The sequence below is a fragment of the Pleurodeles waltl genome, chromosome 4_1 (genome assembly GCF_031143425.1).
Source record: "Pleurodeles waltl isolate 20211129_DDA chromosome 4_1, aPleWal1.hap1.20221129, whole genome shotgun sequence".
Taxonomy (NCBI): Eukaryota; Metazoa; Chordata; class Amphibia; order Caudata; family Salamandridae; genus Pleurodeles; species Pleurodeles waltl.
The window spans coordinates 311,122,294-311,145,007 of NC_090442.1; the positions used below are offsets into that span (position 1 = coordinate 311,122,294).

Consider the following 22,714-nt stretch of genomic DNA (forward strand, 5'->3'; position numbering starts at 1 on the left):
TCTCTGCAGATATGCAAATACTTTATACCGCTTAACCAAGGTGTGAATGCCCCTAATGTTCCAGGATATTATCTGTTTGTCCATTAAGAGGGCTACCCCTCCATAGTGCAAGTGGGTAGTAAACCATTACTCAACCCAGCATCCAAATATTAGCCACCTCTGATCCCTGACCCAGTGGGTGATCCCAACAATCCCATACAACAACTGTCAAAAATTCAACCCAACTCCCACACCCCAGGATAGAGTGAAACCTTCCACCCATCCAAACTGCATACCAATAAACAGTTTTAGTCATGAATAAAGTTTCGGGGAGATGTCACTACGCAGCATCTGGTTCCGTAGTCGCTCTCATAGTCTGATCATTCCTCGCTCTCCCGCAAGGGGGGGGGGAACCATTCTCCTGGTGCCGCTCTTCTAATGGAAGCCACCACCTCAAGCGCCCTCCTCCGTTCTCGCTGGACCTCAGCTGCTGTGGGGAACCCAGTCAACATTGGGTCCCTCCGATTCTGGGAGTGCGGTCGACGCTGTCACCTCTGGGGGTTTGACTCCCCACTGGTGTCAGCCTGTGCTGACATTCCGCCTACGACCAAGCCTCCTGAGGAGTGTATAAGAATTGTACTCCAGACGATGTGACCACTCTTGTCTGGCTGGGAACTGCATGGAGAACTCCACTCCCAGTTCCTGCATTTTCTTTTTTGTCTCACTAAGGGCCACTCTCTGGCGTTTAACTTCCCTTGAAAAGTCTGGGAGTATCATCACTTTATGATTCTCAACCATGAGGTTCTCCTTCTTGCGGGCCTGTCGGAGGATGAGGTCCCGGTCCCTGAAAATCAGCAGTCGTGCTACCACAGACTGTAGAAGGGCACCCGGTGGGAGTGGTCGGGACGGAACTTGATGAGCACGCTCCAGCACGAAGAAAGAAGATCTAGTCCCTCTGCTCTGTTGCCACCTCATGACTAATCCAGGATCCAATAGCGCACAAGGTCGCTCACCTCCACCCTCTCCGGCAGGCCCGCTACTCTGATGTTGTTGCGGTAGGACCTGTTTTCAGCATCCTCTGCCCTGGTCTCCAGGGTCTTCAAATGAGATTCAATGCTGCTCATCCGGTTGCTGGTCTCAACCTCTACAGGAGTCGTTTTCGAGAGCTCCCTCACCTTCGCTGAAACTTTCTCTACCAGGCACCAGTGGTCATCCCATAAGAGACCCAGGTCTGTACTCAATTTTCAACTCCAAGGCCTCCCTAGATGCCGTAATAGCCTGCAATATGTCTTGAAGTGTGGGAGTAGGGTGCATAAACCCTGGGTTGGAGAGCACATCCAGCATTGAGCAATCAGGCTGTGCCCCCCCCTCCCGCTGATCTCCCAGTTCTGTCATGTTTTTTGGTACTCTTAACCATAGCTGCGTTCTAGTGGTTGCTCTAGTTCCAAATCACCTCACTGTGGTGCTTGTTCGTAATGTTTAGCCTTGTGCCCCACCTCTACTCTCAGGATTCCCCAGGGAGTTCAGCTGCTGCCTCACATGGAGAAGACGGAGCGCGTACTCCAGGCGTGGTGCTCTTGGTGGTACTCGGGCTCATGGGGTAGGGACGGCAGTCCCCCCACCTCCTATGGGACCCTGCTCAACCCTGGTGGAGTCTGAGCGAGTCAAAGGCTTATAATAGGTCCAGGAGGGGGGTCACGATAGATCCAACTCCCATCACGTTCTCCTTAAGGGCCCCCCCGGGTCCAGCTTCGAGGCCTGCTCCCCCCTCCGAGCTCCCTTCAATGCGTTGCCTCTCCTCTGAAACGGGAAGGGGGGAGTGGCAACCCCTCATTTACCGTCAGCGGCCTCCCCCGTCCCCTCACCTTAGTCTCCCTGTGCCAGGAAGCTTCCTCCAGGGGGATCCCCCCGTAGGCCCACAAGTGGTGTATTGTGGGCTGCTGCAAAGCCTCCTCCTGGTGGCCCATGTTTCAATATTGATGAAGGCCTTGAGGACCCCACAGAGCCCCCCCCTTGGCATGGTAAGCTCTCCTGGATCATGGCCGCGCCTCCATGCCAATGACTGAAGGAGGCCGCCATCTTGTGTGGGCGTTCGGCCGCTGTCTCACTGTGCTGCACCCACACCACGGGCTGACTTGAGGCACTCCTGAGATCCACCGGGAGCCGGCAGGATGGCTGGGATCCCCGAGGAGCTCTCTCAAGGCGCAGGACAGTCTGATGGGGACCGGCCCTCCGGAGCACTGGGATCCTCCATCCATTTCCATTGGCTGCTCGGCCACGCCCCCACCAGTCCATCCTACTCTATACCACTGCACTGTATGCCACTCTGTGACTCTACACTATGCTACTCCAGTACACTACATTCTCTGGCACTTCACTGTACTCCACTCTTTGCTATTCCATTGTATGGCACTCCACATGACTCTCCTCTAAGCCACTGACTTTTAGCCATGCTGAACAGCAGCCACTATGGTGTACAACATGGCTAAAATACATTGGCGAAGCCAGTAGGTCTTGCATGGGTGAGGCCTATTGGTTTTGCCACTGCTTCCTTATGTAGGTCTTCATGAGTTAATGTTAGTGCTTTCAATTTGATTCTTTGCCGAATCGTTTTTTTTGTTTTTCCCTTTTTTTTTTTTTTTTTCAATAACATTTACCTTGAGTCTTTATCCAACACCTAGTAACGTAAAATTAACCATTGGTGTTGTCAGTGAAAATATATTTATAATAGTTCCAGACAGGCTCCCCTTGAACCCTAAACCCTTCGAGGGTGTAGTACTCAATGGTGAAGGAGTGTGCCAGTCCACAGATTCAAGGCAAACAATATAAACAACTTTTACTTAGGGCAATTGCAAACAAACGTGCTTTATTCGATACCAGCCCCGGGTGTTTTTTGGCTGCAATGGTCATGACCATCACCCAAAACCACATCTACAAATAGTGTACTAAATAGAAGCGGACTTTAGTGTGATGCTGGGCGCCAGCTTGGCACAGCTACTATTCAAAAAGACATATTGTGAACGGTGCATAACGCTAAATAAGCAAGAATGCAAATCGTTCAATTCCAAAGGAACAAAAAAAGTATGCTCCACTCGATTTTTGTGCCCTCGAGATTGAATAATGTACTTTTTTTGCTTATTTGGCACCATGCATTATTTACAATATGTTTATATTGCAATTGGTTACTAATTAGAGTATGTATGTGTGTGTGTTTATATGTGATATATATATATATATATATATATATATGTATATATATATATAGATATATATATACATATATATATATATATATATATATATATATATATATATATATATATATATATATAGATGTTAAGTGCCACAAGGTAAAGGTACTGAAAACAGTTCTTGATGTACTGACCAGCAGTGTAACAACTTCAATATACCGACCTTTGATTTAAAGGGTCTTTGTCGTCTTTTCTTCTCTCCTCCACTCCTAAATCCAACCCAGCCTTTGAACTGCTTTTGGTGAAAGTGCTTGGGTAGATAAACATCAATTCTTTGGAGGCAAGGAACTGTGTCATTTATTCAAGGTTCATTGAACTGGACAGGAGGAACAGGGGTCTGGGTACTATATTTGGTATACGGCTCTGTCTTCCCAGTCTGTCAAAATATAAGCCTCTTTACTACTGTGTATATATATATATATATATATATATATATATATATATATATGCGCAACAAGAGGACATTTGAACTAGAAATCTTGACAGTATCATTGTGGTATGTAGGTAATTAGTAACTGGAGGCATATATAGTAAAGGGAGACAACAGTAAAGGGCATGATGACTTGCTTGAGTGGGTGAATGTCCTTGGTGCCTGGTCAGATCATTTCAACCTGTGGCTTCTCGTCACCCCGTCTCTGATAACATAAAGCTCTTTGCCTTCCCACTCCTCACCTCCTCACCTCCGATCCTCAATCTGTAATATCGGACTTGATTTAAGGCATAGGCTGGCCTACGTTCTGCACTTCTTCATGAAAGAAGTCATATACTTCAAGCATTATTAAACCCTCCACTGTGACTCCTTCCAGCTCCAATATTTCTATACTGTCAACGTTTTCAGGGCCAGACTGGCCGAAGAGGGCATCGGGCATTTGCCTGGAAGGCTGGAGAGGTGGGGCTGGTTTTCTAGTGGTGGGGACCGGTTTTGTTGTTGGGGGCCGGGTTTGCAGCCGTGTTACAGTATCGCCCCTCCCCTGCCCCCCTACCAGTATCAAAAGCGGCAGTGTTTCACGCTTGCACGTACTCCCCTCCACCCAGGCCTGGGCGAATAAGAGTGCCAGGGCTGCTTTGGGTTCCTAGTCCAGCCCTGAAGGTATTTATCAGTGTTGCTGCTCCCATGTACATGCACACTTCTCACTGCTACCGCTGCTTTAGAAGGCTATTTGTCAAACTAAGGGGACTCTGCAGTGCTGGACTTTCTTTGAAGGAGTACAAATCACTTTTCAGTCCGCAAGTTATCTTGACGCTCATCCAAGTTCCATTCCGTTGGCTTCCCTCCACTTAAACGCTCCCCTAGCATGAGCCAATTCTTCCCTAAAGATCACATTCTCTGGTCTGTAGAGCCACACTACGGCTGTCTCATCACTGATGACCCAAACTGTACCCCAGCTTTGGAACTTAGCAAGCTAAATATAGTTGTGCATATCTAAGTTATCTATTAATATATGTGAGGTACTGTTATTGTATTATTTTATTCTTCACCGTTTACCTTCCCCTCTTTTCTGTGTAATCTTTCCACTGCCTGCGATTTCATGTATTGCTTTGACAACCCAATCTAGTCCCTCCTTCTCCAATTTAGGCTAACATAGGTCCGCACAAGTACTGTCCTGCCCCTTTACACCACATTTGAAAAGATGGCAAAAATGATGGATATATAAACGCACCAGCTCTGCTGTGGTTATCCTTGCATCTTCCCTGTCGGACTTCAAGATGGGCAGTGGGAACATGACTATGTCCCATCTGTTATTCTAGTTGGTAACTTCTCCGACCCAATTAACAGGAAGCTACTGCTTAAACCCTCTGAAATTCACAGCCATGCCTCCTTCCTCCAGCAGCACGGTTAATCCATTCCAGAACGGGAGCTGTCGTCTACAGAGCTTTTGATGCTTTTGATCTCCAACTGTGGAGTACAATAATTATCTCCACCACCCAGTTATTTAGGCTAAAACTGATCTTAGATCTGGATTCTATACCCACAAAAATGTTTACAAGTAACCATCTTTTGTCTATGTACCAATTATCTGTACCAAAAAAACCCACTACAGAATATACATTTTACCCCCCAAATAAAAATGTGCATTTCCACTTGGTATCCAAATGAGTTATAAAGTCTTAGCATCATTATGTACAAGGCCACGTATAATTTAGACTGGGTCCCATGTGCGAACAGGGCTACCTGTGTGCAGGTGAAATGCTAAGCCAAACAGTATTCTTCGCCCTGCCTACATGTGTACACAATTGTTTCTATGAGTCATGTGCACCCTAACCTGAGCCTCTTACTCTAGTTGCATGAAAATTGTGCACTCGGGGTTGCAACTCTTAACCAGTTTCCAAGAGCATTACAGTGAGTGAGACTTAATTTGAGAGTCTTACCCTACAATAGAAGTAAGAACCAAAGCAGTGGAAAATACCAGGGGTCTAAGTGCAAAACATTGCAAGGATTTCGCAAATCTAACACACATCCATGCAGACACCATATTGATTAGGGATGAGCAAACGAAAAGCATTTTTTTCCGTGAACTCATACTAAATCAGGAGCTTTGTTTCTGACTCTACCTGACTTTTCCAAATTGAAGTGTTTTTTTTATGTTTGTGCGGCTTGCACAACAAGCCGCCTTTGCGGCTGTTAAATGATCCGCATTTCATGATAGACTTACTTTACTTCGGATATTACAAACCTGATATGGGATTTCTATCGCACAGCTCACAGGTGTTTCTTCACTACATGAGTGGGACATGTTGGTTTATGAAGGATTTCTTAAATGCCAACATTACAACTTGGAGAATCTGCGGGATCACAATTTGATGCCACAAGCCATGAAATATTAGGATTGGTCATTATTAATTTGTGGTTGGAAAATGGTTAGTCGGGTGAGTGAAGCAGATTTATTAAGATATGGAATTCATGTTTCATTATTTGTTGCAATTATAGCTGAGAATTACCCAGCGAGGAAAGCTTAGATTCGGTTTTGGAAACTGTTTTGTTTGAACTTAAACACCTTCTACATTCATGGTTTATAATGTTGAGCAAATACCTCTTTGTCCCTGTGAGTAAATTAAGTTTGACAAATTGCACATTTTGATATGTTTGTATTGTACTTCATTGTTGAGATTTACCATAATTTATTTTGCGGTTTGTCATCAAAAGACATAAATACTATACTTTGTCACTCTCACGCTGCATTTTATTAAAAACTATTGAATAAAATGTATTATCCTGATCCATGTAAATTTTTATTTTCTATTTTGCTTCAGTGGAGAAACAAGATACAACAAAGAAAGGCTTCTGCAAGGTTAGTTCTAATTCATCTATACAACTTATCAATTTTGTATTAATTTTTCACGATGATGAGGTCTTAGTTGTTCATTATGCAGGGTTTTTCCTCTGCAAACGTCAGGACGTTCTATTCAAACAAATGCAATGTTTGGAAAGCTTGCAAATTTTGCATTGTGAGGACAAAATCGTGCAGAAGTAGAATTTTAGCAAACTAATCTTTACAAAAGACCACCTTTAGTGTGATTTAATCAAAGCATGTAGGGAAATTCTTCTTGTTAAAAACAAAAAAAGGTTTTGCAGACGTTTTGTCAGCAATGTTTGAAAGCTTATAAGACTATGCAATCCTTACTAAAATGTGTAAACTTAATAAAACTTTGCAAACGAAAATTAAATTCTACTCCCATCGATAGTCAGAATATTTTCCAAACTAGAAAGTGAGTTAATTATTAAGCCGTGGACCTGACAACAGATAGGCAATGACAAAACCAGTAAGTCTGGCTTTAATCTGCTAATGCATGCAAACTCGGATGTGATCAAATAGTGATTTGCCTGTTTGTGCATTAAAAACAGACCTATTAACTTTGCCAATGTTTGTTTTCTTTGTTCTGGTACTATTAGTCCTGTTTATACTGTTACACATTCATAAATGCAAGTAATTGAAAACAAAACAAAACCTGGAGTGGGACATATAGTCATGGGTGCAATTACACAGTGAATGCCACGGGAGGGAAGCTGTGGGTAATTCTCACTGCCTGTGACCAGACAGGTTCCGTATTACTTTGGACGGTAATAACAAATCACACCTCACTTGTGCATACTGGTAACTAGTAAGGCCAACCCCCACAAAGTCGTTCCTGCTCGAGCTGTATAGTTTGTAAATTAACAAAGTGTGGTTAAAGTACAGCAGTCAAAAAAAGCAGAAGACAACCAAGACTGCCTCTAAAAAAAAAAAAAAAAAAGTCTCTTGATAAGAAGTTACTTGGGAGAAATTGCAAAAAGCGGTGAGATAGGAAATTAATCACTAAAGGGTGATGTCTCATGCAGTCAGTTTATTTCAGAATGCAAAGGAACCCATCATAATTCATGGCACTGATAGTCTGCCTTTGTGCTTGTCACTTCCTTTCGAGTAGTGGAACTCTGGAGGCGGTGGTACTATTACAGGTTGAGCGGTGCTCTGGGCTGGAGTGCCATGAGCACCACTTATGGTTCTGCAACACTCTCTGATGTATTGAAGGGGTGTACGGCGATGCCTTTAGCTGACCCTCAGGCTTTACAGAGGTACCAGTCAGGCCACATGTACCCTGAAGATGCTGCACTTTGTCAGCTAGGTTTCGTTTAGATCTGTGTGTTAGGTCGCTGAGAGGCCCTGGCTGTGCCACCATCGGACCTGCAGCCTTCCAGCCACCTTATCTAGTGGACTCTTCCCTAGGTAATGCTATCCAGCTTCATGTAACTTGCCAGCCACTATGTTCTACAAGAAGCGCATGCACAGATAGCGTGTTTTGTTTTGCAGATGCTCTGCTAGTCAGTAGACTGAAGTGGAAGGGGAGATGCATGCTGTGTGGCTCAAATGTCCTGGGGCTCTGCATTAATACCCAGAATTAAAGGGTTGACCCAGCAGCGACTGTAGTGATTGAGGCTGCCTGCTGCACACCTATCCCTGTTGCAACTAAAAGAACATAAAGCAGGACACCTCCACCTATTGATGCATTCCCCATCCCAATGAAGACACAAAGCGGCACAATGCCATCTCGCTCAATGTCTGACCGTCTGAAAAGAACATGGCTATCTTGTGGGTTAATTAAAATGTAACCAAAACTTCAGTTAAAACTATAGCTAGCTGACTCATTGACCACTCTATATGCCGGCAGTGGGCTGAACCAGAGTGTGAATCAAAACAATAGCTGACTTCGAACAAAGAGGCAGGAGCACCCCTTGTTGGATTGAGGGATAAGCAATCAAAACTAAGCAGAGTTATCTTAGAGTCCTCGTTCAAATATTCTAAAGAGATCCTTTAATGCTGTGACAGAATACCCCCAGAAGATGATGTCCTGATAAAGGTTATTCAGGAGATGTACAGCAATTGACTGCAACTGTCAAAAGGCATTACAGTAAATTTACTTCTGCAAAAGTGATATTTGTATAAACACATTCCTGCTCTTTAGGCAGTAGTGAAATAATACTTTCTGTCCATATTTTTGCCTCTAGAAATGTAATTTGAGATTGATATAGGACCTGCCTATAAATCTCGACCAATCGCAAGGGCTGAGACAAAGTTGTCCCCATTTTCAATCTGCATTTTGTTCTAATTGTTTGCAGTAAGTTGCCACTAGTTGACTGTAGTGGGATATGAATGTCTCTCAAAGGGTTGCCTTACATAACTGGTTTTTCAAAATGTGCATAGTGCAGAAAGATGACATTTAGTTTCAGTAGAAAAAGGTTGTCTGATCCTTTCAATTTTTTTGACATATCAACATTAGATAACTGATAGGGGATAAATGACAGCTAAATCTAATGTTTTATTTTTGACATAGAATCAAAGATGCTTATTCAACCTCACCGCTCCAGAGAATTAGCCTTATCCACTTGGGTGCAAAAGGTGGATGGATGATCATTACTGGTTCTTCAACTTCCTCCCAGCGACTGACATAATATGTTCATTGTTCACAATGTACCCCCACAAAATCCCTTCAAAATCAATAGCTGTGAACTAATCCTTTTTTGACCATCTAGTTAGGACATTTTCTAAAACCTAGATGCCAAGTGACCATTCCTCTTCTCAAATAAATGGACAAGTCTCTGGGCACCCCGTAATACTCCCACTACAGATTCAGAAATACTAGGAGGCCAAAACAATCTTTTCAGTATATATGCACACCTGAAAAAAGCTCAAACTCAGATGGCAGAATCTTTTGCATGTTTTTTTTTTTTTGTACCTGATTTCATTAGTGACAACCTAACCTTCGGTTTCCTCACTGTTTTCTTAAAACATGCTCTCCATATCACAGAAGTCCATTTCGTCATGACTCGTCATCAGTCACAAATGAATAATACCCAAAATCAGATGTATGCACTGACTTTGAAATGGAGTAGTAATCTAGGGACAAAGGTATGCACGTTAGAAATTACTGTTCTAAATGCGATTCCATGCAAATCACAATTATGAAGTCGCACTTTCCAATGTACAAAACTGTATTGAGTTCTATTTGTGATTCCCAGTTGGTCTCAAATAGACCTACATCATTAATAATCATGAGGTAGGTCGCAATTTGGGACCCACAGGGAATCAAAAAAATACAGGGATGGTGGTCTGCTGGGGACAGCAGACCACCATGTCTGTGTTTGCTTTTAAATAAACAACATTTATTTTTTATTTTTTGAAGCAGCCAGTTTTCCCTAAAGGAAAACAGGTTGCGTTTAAAAAAAAAAAAAAGTTTACTTTTAATTTTCTAGGAGTAGTCGATGGTCCATGGGACCACTGCCCACTCATAAAAAATGTTTTTACGACCATTCATGAAGGGGAAGGGGGTCCCTTGGTGACCCCTTCCCATTTGCAAATGGGTACCACCAAATTGAATTTGGTGGTAAAAGGTGAATGTTTTGCGACCGCATTTCTGGCGCAAAACATTCATACATACCACTGCGAGTTGCTGATAGGAAAGGACCCCTTGACACGCCCCTTCCTAATACCAAATCGCTAACCCATTTTGCGCTTCGGTAATAGGTTACCAAATGGCAAAATAGTTTGGTACATTAAAAATGCATTTTTCTGGTGGCAAATGGACTGCTTCTACGAATCGGGCCATTTGCGATCAGAAAAAAGCTTCGTATATCTGGCCCCTAGTTCTCTGTGCTTTAAATGCATGAAGCATTTAAAAGCCCTCTGCACAATCTGAATAATATCCACCTGCTTTGTTTGAAGTCTTTGATCTGCCAAAATGCAGGCTCCTACTTCAACTACTAGTTTTGTAAAGAAGAGCACCTTAATATTTATCTGACACACTATTATAAGTTTTGCTTCACATTCATATCTGATGCATTGATTATTTTTCGCGGTATGTGGACTGTGTGTTTACAAATTGAGTATGAATCTGTATAGTCAGTTGGTGATTTCCCTGCTGCAGACATTACCCAATATCCAGTCACTATCTTGCTGCTTGTCCTAGATACACAAATATGTTCATAGTATGAAAGTTAAATACATAAAACGCAAATGGTGTATTACAATAATAATCAAAATTCATTTGAGTTCCTCTCCCAACCCATCAATTTGCACTTCTTGCATGTTGTTCTCTTTAAAATATTACGATTCGTGAACAGTAGTAGCCATATTCCAGCAGAGGCAAAGTGGAAGGTATTGCTATGATACTCAAAGGGCATTAAAATATCTTGCTGACATCCAACATTCTCTCACTGTGGATAAACTCCCTGACCAGCTAACCTGCAAGAAAAAAGTCCAGAAGGTACTTTTAATTTCCCCATGTCTTTGATGTGGTTAAGTTTAGTTTTATTGATCATTTGTAAACCTCACGTACACCCAACCAAGGTCCCTTGGTCTTAACTACAGCCCAATACAGAGTTGACTTTTATTTCAAAAGAAGAAAAATTCAGATGTTCAACTTTAATTCTAAACTTCAAGTGGTTCTTGGTGAGGCAGAGACATGAAAGAAGTGAATGCCAAATCGTGTTCAAAATAGTTAGATGGCATACACTGTACATCTTTCTGTCGGTTAGGCCGCACCCAGCTGATAAAAGGGCCAAAAACTGAACCTAATTAGTGAGTTTGTTGTTTAGAATTTAAGGTCAATGAACATTAAAGTGTTCTAAAACGATCCTTGAAGAAACAGGAAGCTTAAAAAAACGAATAAAGAATGTGTGTTTGTTTTTTTTCAGGATATTTGCAGGCTTCTAAAATCAAGGAAGCTGTGGCATTTAGAAAAACTGATGCTTAGACAACAGGATATTTTCATCAAGAAATCCCATAGTTGGTCAGATGCCCGAGGATCCATTACAACTGTTTGAGGTTGAAACAATAGGATGATAATGATGCCTTGAATATCTGAGCCCTTAAGGAAATTTCAATGACCACACTGTTTAATTTGTGCTCTATAGGTTTGACATTGGGTACCAAGTATACTTGGTGATACACAGGAGATGGACAGCACAGGTAAGCCGAAGTAGATGAGCAGTGCAAAGTGGCATGCAAACCCACTATGCAGGGATGTTTAGAAATAATTTGAACCAGTTCAGAACTCTGCACTTGAAATGGAGCATTTTTTAAACATGAGTCTTAAAACAATCTACATGGAGCTGCTTGGTACTCTACTGATAATTGGATCAAGTCTCACTAATATACGGATGATTGACAACTCTTCTTGAAAGTCTCCTCCACCTCAGACATTCAGCACCTCAAACACTGCCTGCACATCATTCAGACATGGATGGCCAGCGCTTATGAGAAGCTCAGCTCAAACAAGGCAGAGTTCCTGTTATTTGCCAGGAACAACAAACAGTTCAAACCTGGCTCAATGATTTGATCCTTGATAGCTATGAACCCAAACTTTCACTCAAAGCCAAGCCACTTGGATTCATCTTGGACACCAACCTTACCTCAAGGAACATATTGCCAGAAAAGCAGATGGTCTGGTACCAGCTCTCTGCTAAAGAAAGCCAAATTATTTGTTCCAGAAGGCGACTTCAGAACTGCTGTTTAAGCCCTCCTACTCTTGCCTCTGGATAGTAATAATACCTTGTCCCAGTTCCTCCCAGACTCCACACTGGCCGCTCGCCCCCCACCAACCCATCAATGGCATCTTACAATATAACCTCATATGACCCTCATCCTTATGGTACTCCATTGCATCTCCTTGCCAGCTTGTACCATCTTCAAAACCAGCTGAATCAGTTAAGCCATCATGACCAGCACCTCTTCTTCTCTTCTAAGCAAAGTCACCCTCTCTCGTGGCTTTTGGCACACCCGCACTCAGGGCGCCATACGATTGCAGACTAGGCAGCAGGCCTTTTTCATCTGTGCACCTATGATCCGGAACAACATCCCTGTATCTGTTAGTACCGCCCCAAAGCTGCTCCAATTTGGGAAATAGTTGAAGATGTACTCCTTTAAATAACAATACTTCACAAGTGCATCAACAATGGACAAAACATCTTACCTCTCTTATCACTCGTTGACTAATTGTATTTGACTCTTTACAGTGCCTCACTACCTTTTGACTAGGTTTGTGCTATAGAAATACCAATCACCTTCAATAGTACATACACACACAAGTCTCCAGATAAGTGTTTATACAATTGAATGAGACAGTGCTAAATTCACAGCCAGCTCTCTAATCAAACAGCAGGATACATCTTTTTACTACCAAAGCTATACCTGTTCTGTGTGTCTGGGTTGAACGATCTTTAGAGAATTAAAGATACCTTTAAAGCATACATTCTATCATTATAGGTCTAAAATGTTTTTTAGTCAGTCCTTAATAATAATGAGGCTTTCAATATCATTATCAGGAACTTGGTGGCAAATTTCTTGGGAGTGTTTTGAATGTGAATTAGCATTAAAAAAGTAACTTTTAAAGATGCAAGTTTACTATGTTTCCTATTAAGCTTACAGAATTTTATAGTAGTTTTGCACCTGAACATGGGACGTGCTAGTTGTAGTGAAAATTATAAAGCATCTTAGGCAATCACTTGCCTCCTTTGACATCAGTGACTTGTTGCAGCATGAAACAATGAAGTCTCTTTGGTAACTAAATTGAGCAATGATAACTAATTATGAATCACGGCTTCCAGCAGAGCAACGTGACAAGGGACCAGATGATCTTGTGTTTGGTTTTTTTCTGTTCTGTTTCTAGTAATATTTTGCCTTCTGAGAATTTTTTGTAAAGTGAGATAGACTTTGAAACATTGATGTTTAAGTCTGATAAAGACCACCGAGCTTGATGATTATAGTTTTAACACACGCATCCTACATGGTTATTAGCTGTACCCTGTTTTCCTGTGAGGCCCTCTTGGAATAACATCCATCCAAGTGGATGTTTTCAAAGGTGTTTAGCTTTCAAGCTTTGTTTTTTCACTCTTTATTTGAAAATAAAAACCAAATTTTTTTAAACTGGCTTTTTAGGTGTCACTGATTCTCATCATTAACTGATCCCTGACCATTCAAAAAACATAATTTGCGAAAGGTACTCATGTGCTCACCTCATTCAGTATGTATCATCCCCACAGACAACCTTTCTAGACCATAAAGTGCTATCTGAGCCAATTTCCATTGTACCCAGACTCCTGATGAAAGATGTGGAATGTCTGTCATACCACACAACTAGGGCAGTATCTTCATTAATGCGAAATAGAATAGAACGTTATGTTATTCAAATGATTTTAATCTTACCAAGAGTGCTGCTACCACCCTGTTTATTTTTTTTTCAGGTCAAGGTATCGATGAACCACTGTCTGAGATGGGATTTAGGCAGGCAAATGCTGCGGGCAGGTTTCTTAATGGGGTCCGGTTTACTCATGTTTTCTCAAGTGACCTCATCCGTGCAAAGCAGGTATCCAACTTTTATATTTGCTAGTTAACAGCAGATATGCGAAATAATGATGAAAATGTGAAAATTAATGTTGAAAACTATCCATTTTACGGTTGCCACACATTTTGTTTTTTGAAATGTATGCAAAGGAATATTCACATTTTTTAGCTTTTCGGTTTCTGTATGCCTGTTTGGGTCACGTATGCCATAAATAGTGGGCCTGCAGCACTGATTGTACTATCCACTTATGTAGCTTTTAGACCTGTCTCATGCCTGCCATTGCAACCTGTATTGCAGTTTTGAACTGCCATTTGGACCTGGCGAAATAAACCATTTAAAAAACAGAACCACAAAAGCGATTCGGAAGCAATGCTCACGCCAACAGTGAAAATTCACACAATTCAAACAAATATTTCACACATTCATTTATGTCTCACAAAATACTTGAATGAAATCATAAAAAATTTATCATATGACCTAAGCAAAATATATTGATGATTTACAACGTATTATGATGTGAACATTACAATAAACACAAAAGGTTTTTAAATTCTATTCTCTTCAGTGATTGAAGGAAACCCAATGCATTTTGGGACCAGAATGTCCTTTCTTCAGGGGTAACTTAAAAATAAGAAACAAAAACACTGGCAACTCAGGAGGAACATTAGATACATTTGAACAACAATAATAATGATGTTGCTGTTCAGTGAAGATTAGCATCCCCCAAATCCAAGCAAACTATTAGTGATGCGAGGGACAAGTCCCAGGTGAACATGCTCAATGCAATATAGTCTAGTGAACTCCAGATTAAAGGAAAATTATGTGCTCGAAATTCTGCACCTTAAGAAACATGCTAAAACGTAGTGTGCTACCCATTGTGTGTCGGTAGAAACTCCCAACAGTCGTCATCTACTCCTTGATATTTGATTTAAAAAAAAAAATCCACTCGACTGAAATGATCTGATTGAAAAAGCATAAGCAAGACCTTGAATATCAAACACCTTTTGATAAGCATCATCTCAAATGTATTATTCTCATCTTTGCGATTAGTTAAAAATAGCCAATCCAAAACTGCTATTGGGAACCACTTACCATTAGGACACACCACACAGAAAAACGTGCTTAAATGAATAATCATGTAATGAAGGAACAACAGCAGTGAGCCTCCACAAGCCCCCATGTTCGAGTGCGTGAAGAAGCATTTGCAATGCAGTCGGTCTCGCATTTGCTTGAGTTATAGCTATTGGCATTGTAAATTCATAACTGGACTTTTCCTGCCACATAAATTGGTGAACCCTGCCTCATAATTTCATCTTTTTCTGCCATATAATTCCAGTGGCCCTGCATATAACTAAAGAACTTCCATTTACCTTCTTCCTCTATCTGCAGCAAAAAAGGAAAATGTTGCCATTTAGCCTTCTAATTTAAATCTGTTGTGCTAATTCAAATAGAATACCACTTTCACCACCCCACCGTCAGAGTTGCTAGCTGGCTAACACAATTCCCTAAAAAAAGACACAAGACAGCCACAGAGGAGAAATTAATTAGAAGGGACCCCCAAAAATATCAAGAGTGTTCAAACAGTCATAGTGTATTAAGGATGTTAGGTTGACCTGAATTATAGTCATAATTGTAATAAGGAGAGATTATTAAAACATATACAATTATAATTTAGAGCTTTTTTAGAAATACACTTCTGGCATTAGACTGTAATGCTCACGCCAGCCCTTAGAGGGTACCATAACACTACTTGGATTCATATCCTATGGTCAGTCTTTTGCTTCCTTCTTTGTTCTGTACTGTGAAATCACAGCATGTCTACACAAACACACATTTCTTTGACTAGTTTGTGCCTGTTCCCACCACTCCTATGTTGAGAAAGCCTAAGAAGATGCTCTTAGCTATGGTTGTCCAGAGGTATGAATTTTGAATGCACCAATTAATTTGCTCAGGATTCCCATGGGTTCCTCTTTAAGCTGGATAAGAACTGGACCTCAGAACAAATTCCTTTTCTGGACTTTAGAAGAAGCTCTACAGCACCACCTTGGAGAGGCATCTATCCATAATAAAGACACTTGTGTTGCTTTCTTCCCTCAGACAAGACCAAGTCTAACCCATCAGAAGCATCCTTTCAAAAGGATTGAAGCTGTACTATCCTAGAAAGGGAGAAGCTGCATTCCATGAGATCGAAAGCAAGGTCCAGATTTGTGGGTCCATACGGAGGACAGCTCAAGGAACGGAGTGTGTCCCGGTACCACAACAGTCTGAACCATCTTGATGTGACTAATCCAAGACCTATGCTTCTGTGTATCAAAGTGGTGCTGGGACCATTGCAGGACTGCACATAATGGTCGACCTGCATCTACCCTTGGGACACAGTGGCCTTGTGGGGGCACATCTGACAGTGCTGACTGTGAGGGACACAAGCATTTATTTGTCATCCTCAGACATATTTAAGAGACACATTTAAGTGTTTCATGCTAGGTACCCTGATTCCAAACCATAGAAACCACATTTTAAAAACACTATTCTGGGGGAAATTTAAGATGAAAGGTTTGGTAAGAATTTATACCTAAATTCTGTTTATCTTGCGAGTGGGAATTCGGTTGTCCACAGGGTGCACCACGTCTTGTGGGTTCCGTTGCCATCTATGAAACTAGAACACAACCACCAATTATCAGACATGGCTCCTAAAATTTGGTTCTGGGGTTGACTTTGAATGCTAAGTCCTTTCCCAGTGCCAGTACCATTGGTCTTGTCACAAGAATGCTTTTGGCAACCAATTGGGGCTTTATCTGACCCTCTGCTAAAATGTGTTCAGTGCTCTTCTGCTGATCCTTAGATTCCTTTTGGTCCTGTTATGTGGATATGAGAACTTTAACACTGAAAACTAGTTCTCTACCCCTCTTTAAGCAAAATATTTACAGAATGAGCATGGTTGAGGGTTTTTAGGGTTCTCGAGTTGTTTTACCAATTTTCAGTCACTTTGATTCATATTTCCTGTTTTGTCTCATCGTGCACCCTTGGCCACTGAGACATTAGGACAAATGGCAGATGTAACAAAGCAGATTTGTTACACTTGTGGCATTCTGTCTGTAACTTTTGCTCTGTGAGAAGCCATGCAATAATAAAAGGGCTGTGAACTGACAAATTCTGATGGCAGATGGGAACGCACGATCAGCCCAAAAGGATAACCTTGTCCATTTTCCCCTTAGTTAATTTGTAGCACCTTAGATGTACATGCCAAAACTGTTGGAATGCTATCTCAGTGCCAGAATGTGCTATAACAGGGGGAAATTGAAACTACTCTGTAAAATGCTAACTAGGTGAAACCCTGCATTTACTTACTTTTCCACTTAGACAAAATTTGCCTATTCAAACAGGCCAAATTTGTCATGCAGGTGAGCTTGTGAAACGACTCGCTTACTCAGTTTGTGGCCTTTTTGTGATTCTCCCTGGAAAATTAAGGGCAGCCTAGAATGCATGAACTACCCAAAGAGCCCACAAACCCTGTGTTTCTTACTGGTTCTCGCTTCTCTTGATTGAACTCCATGAACTTCATGAGCCTGAGTCCTCAGTACTTGGCCTATTTTTGTTCCCCTTTAGGCAAAAATAAATTTCACTGAGTTTCATCAGCACTTGCTCATTCATATAGTGAAATATTTCACCTAGCTCTGGCTATCACCTTTAGTTTGCTTTGCTTATCCTTAGAATGACCTACTCTTCTGTTTTTTTCCCAGAATGTTTGGTGAAGTATAGCCTTCACCCAGGCAAATGCAACATATTTTGAGACAAGGTACAGCTAAATCAACCTAGGACACAAAAATATCCCTTGCAGCCCGGTTTGTTGGACCATTTCCATCGTGTGAACCCTAAAGATTTACACGAGTAGCTAATTGAGAAGTTCACTGGGAAATGCAGCGACTACAGACTAATGCCCTTTTTTATCAACTCATTTCCCCGTAGAGACTGAATGAGTAAAACCCTTTAATACATCTGGTTGTAACTCCATAAGGAGCACTAAACATATGTAGTCATTCAGACACAGACACTTGCTCCGTTCTTGTGCAGTGTGAGAATTCCTCCTCTCTGTTCCAGTGTCAATAGAGTTTAGCTGACACACAACGAGCTGATTCAAAGCGCCACGGCCGCATTAGTGCGAAGGAGAGACAAAAAAGGAAAAAGAAGTTCGCTCGCAGTCAAACATATGGGCGATTGTGCAATTATCCTTGTAACAGGGTTGATGTCCAAGGTGGTAACAAAACTGCCCCAAGGAGGGACAAATGTAAAGCATTTACCAATGATAACAAAAGATTTTTGAAAGGCAAACCCATGAACAAATGATAGTGATGGGCTTCCCATGGGCATGGTTGAAAGCTTACATAGGTACCAACACATTTATGCTCTACCTAAAAAACAAATTGACTCTTACCAGTATCACAAACATCATCCAGGAACCGAGTCAATTCTGTAATATAAAAAACACGTAACCAGATGACTGGACCCTTATGAAAGTAACCAAATCATAAAAGCTAAAGTGAGAGAAAATAAAACAAAACATAAGATCCTGATGGTTTCCTTAATAAACAAACCCACACAAAAATAGAAATACCAGTGCACCCATGAGTACCCATATATATCGGCTAGTATGCAAAAATAGAAACTAACTTACTGCTGGAGTGACCTCAGCATAATGAAGCAGGAGCGTCTCCTAGAAATGACTCAGGCGGTATGTGCGAGGAATCCGAACAGATTCTAAAGGTTAAAAATTGCACACCTAAATAACCAAACCGATGTACAAGCGATTAGCCCATGAGAACAGAATGAGTTCAGTGAAGCTAAGCAATAAAGAATGCTTATTACCTTGCTAACAAGTCCACGTAATGTCAGTACTAAACTTAAAAAAGCATCTACAACTATGACCGATGCAAACCAGTGTGTCCACAGGTCAATCACTTGTAACAAACTGGGAACATCACCCACTTTTAACTGGTGCTATGCCAAATAGTTTGAGTCCTCACTCATGTTTGTCCTCACGGAAATCACCATGAGAACTTACCCGCCATCATATACAAGCGTTCACCTTGACCTGCAACTGACTTTTAAGAGCGAACCTCACCTGCTCTACCACCTGTGTGAATCCACTTCTTCTTAGTTTATATTAGTACGTTAGACGTCTGTATGCTATTCCAGCACCAAAAACATAGAAGACAGACTCACTGCGATGAAAGTTGCTTGGAGGTGGGAAATGGCAACCAAAAAACGTATCAGCAATCATCATGTGTGTGACATCACTAAACAAGCATTTGCAAGGCAATGGGTCTCGCATTTGCTCAAGTTAGAGCTATTAGTGTTGCAAACTCCTAAGGCCCCTCTCCCTGCAGAACCTGATACCTTTAAACAAGGGGAGGTATGGGTAGGGGTGGGAATAGGGATGGTGAAGGGGGAAAATTACAAATAAAGGAAAGAAATGGGCGCAATCGTGCAGTGTAAAACCTTGAATTCACCAAAAAGCGCTAACAGAAACAATACAGTTAAACTGGCAGTCATGCAAAAGCACTCGATTACTGCCCAGCAAGATCGTGCTGCATAAGAAATAAAAAGAAAATGTAGTTCAGAAACCATGCGGAAAACATGGAGCCTCATATTTTTTCAGTAGTTGGCTGGTGTGCTTGAGGAGGGCTAAACACCAGAAAAGGCATGATGTATGCATGCCTTTCACAAATTAAATCAAGCAAATTTTAAAAGGCAAGCCCACAAACTAGCGAAAGTGATGGGCATGACATGGGCGTGGTTAATAGCCCATAGAGCGATTACAACAGGTCAGAGCGCTTGCGCTCAACCCTAAAACAGCAGTTATAAAGAGAAATGCATACTACAAAAAGCCTTTGTTTCTAGTTTTATGTATATTGTAAACAGTGTTTCATATAAAATACACAACATAAACAGTACTGAAATTGACAATAGTTGCTTACATTTTGATGATATAACTACATTACATGAACAAAAAAACCAACCAATACAAACATTGTAAGAAAACAATACAAAATGTTATATGTCAAAATCATCTCACTGAAGTTGTGTGAACTAACCCAATAAAAATGTAATTTCCATGCTGCGTTGTCAAAACTAAACGATTGATTACCCGCACTCTAATCACGAGAGTTTCAATGTTATAATTTTACATGTGGATGCCTCTGTGACTGTGAGTGAAGTGCGCTCTCTTAGCATGTGACATAAACAACCTTTCCTGTGAACCTTATTCATGCAAGCTCAGTGGTGTCAATGTAATAAAATCTAAACCATGTGCATATTAAAAACATGATTTCTGAGGGCTTGACATGTGGCTGCAAAATACACACCATATAGAAACTAAATCAAACCTCCTTGTGCAAACTATTATTGACATCAAAAGTGTACTGTTGGGAAATGTATAAGCCGAGCTGGATAACTGCTAGAAGGCCATTTGTACTATCAGGCAGATTTCTTTTGAGAAAGCATGGCAGTTCCAGCTTATCAGTGAGACCTCGGGGAGCTAAGGTGTCAAAGAGTTTGATCCAGTGTGTTTCACACTGTGACAGTAGTCTTGCCAGGTTAGTATCTGGATTAAGTTTGATGACCTCCAGTACCTGAAAGTGGAATTGGGCTAAAGTATGTTTCAGTTCCATTGATGTACTGCCAAATTAAAGTTGGTGTTCTTATTACGAATCATGCTTTTATGTTCTGTAATCTGGAACTTCAACTTCCTCTGTCTTGCCGATGTACAGCTGGCCACACAGACACTTAATAGTGTAAATTCCTCCAGAAGTGTTGCAATCCGCCAAGTGCCTCAATTTAACTTGTTGACCTGTAACCAGGTAAAAAACAACATTCCTAGTTATGACATTGTTGCAATGGTTTGCAGTTGTGACACTTCCTGGTTCCTGCCCCTTTCTTAAGGAGGCGATTTTTGTAGATGTGAGAATCTCCTTCAAATTCTGGGAATGGGTGTGAGCAAACAGAGGTTTGAATGTATCTCCAAAATCAGGTTCTGCCTGCAGTAATTCCCATCTTTTGTTAATGATTTTTTAATGGCCATGGACTTGGAAAATTTGGAGATTAAAATAACCAAGAAGTCTCACAATTGCTTTTCACCCAGTTACAAGTCAACAGGTTAAACTGAGGCACTCTGCAGATTGCAACACATCTGGAGTCATTTACAGTATTAAGTGCCTGTGTGGCCTGTTTTACATTGGCAAGACAGAGGAAGTTGAAGATCCGGATTACGGAACATAAAAGTATGGTAGGAAGCTGGGTTCTGCTTACAGTACCCCCCCCCCCCCCCCCCCACCCAATCACCCCCCACACACTTACTGTCTGGTTTCTGATGCAACTTTGAATTAAGTGCACTGGGTTACTCCTAACCAGGCCACCAGTGCCAGTGTTCCTTCCCCAAAACAAGACACCTGCTCACCTGATCCTTCACTGGCCAGGACCTTTAACACCTCTGTAAGTCCCTAGTAAATGGTACCCCTGGTACCTGGGGCATGGGTACTGAAGAGCTGCAGCAGAACTTGTGCCTCTCTAAGGGGCCCAGCACCAACCTCATGCATGCTGCCATTGCAGACCGCATGACAAGGTGCTCTCTATAAGTGAAAACACAACATGGCACACACTTGTTTGCTATCCCATCTAAACACTGCTGGTAATATTTGCAAGTCACCTCTAGAGCAGGCCTTTCAGCCCTAAGGCAGGGTGCATTATGCCCCTACCATGTCTTTGTTTATTCTTTGACATAGTAAGTGTGCAGGGAAGCCATTTTAAATACATGTGCTGGACACTGGTCAATACAAGTTTCCCAGCTACATTATAGCTTCTCTGGAGATAAGAATGTTTGGTATCAAAAATCTTGTATTGATTCCAGTGATGGATTTATTAATATATGCACCCAGAGGGCACCTTAGAAGTGCCCCCTAAAAACCTACTGGTCAGTGAGCTACCAACTGCTGGTGAGCTCACTGACCAGTTTGGGCCAGTCTGCCACCAACAGACAAGAAACTGGCCCCCAGGGTGAGAACCTTCGCTCTCTTGGAGGTCTGAAACAAAGCCTGTCTGGACTAGTGTGTGAAACACCCTTCCCCACAGGGCGATCTGCATTCCAAGGCAAGGAGCTTCGAAGAAGCCCACCTCCTTTAGTATGCAGATCTGGCCTTCCTCCGAGGGAGATGCCAAGCCCCCCCGGCCCCAGGGCCCATTTGGCACTTGGACAGGTGGGAAAATTAGCTATGCAGGAGCCATGTTCCATTTCTAGACTGAGAACACCCCAAAGTGACTAGCCTGAAATGGACACAGCCTAGGAAATTCCGCCATCTTGTGTGTGATGGCATTTAGGAACTCTCGACAGGGTGATGGCCACTACCCCCAGGAAGCAGTCTTCCAGGGGACGTAGTGACCCCAGCGGTAAGTAGCCCATTGGCTACTACCCTTTACTCCGCTTAATGACACCCTAAATTGAGTATTTATGGGACCCCCTTATACCAGATTCTCAGATCTTCACTGGTCATAAAAGGAGTGGACAAGAAGCCTGCTGAACCCGAAAACCAAGGAGCACGACTGACTGGGTGCCAACCCTGCCGGCCTGCTTGCTGCACCCAATTCTCGAGGCGCAACTGACCTTCCTGCCACTGCAG

The 22,714-nt window shown here is 41.9% G+C and overlaps 1 protein-coding gene across 1 annotated transcript in view; it reads left to right on the plus strand.

Moving 5' to 3' along the window:
• Positions 1 to 22,714, plus strand: part of TIGAR (TP53 induced glycolysis regulatory phosphatase) — a 211,176-nt gene that overhangs the window by 49,524 nt on the left and 138,938 nt on the right. Inside the window, exons 2-3 of the mRNA XM_069228408.1 lie at positions 6,483 to 6,520; positions 13,945 to 14,066. Of these exons, the coding sequence (XP_069084509.1) occupies positions 6,483 to 6,520; positions 13,945 to 14,066 (160 nt within the window). The remainder of the gene's footprint in view (positions 1 to 6,482; positions 6,521 to 13,944; positions 14,067 to 22,714) is intronic.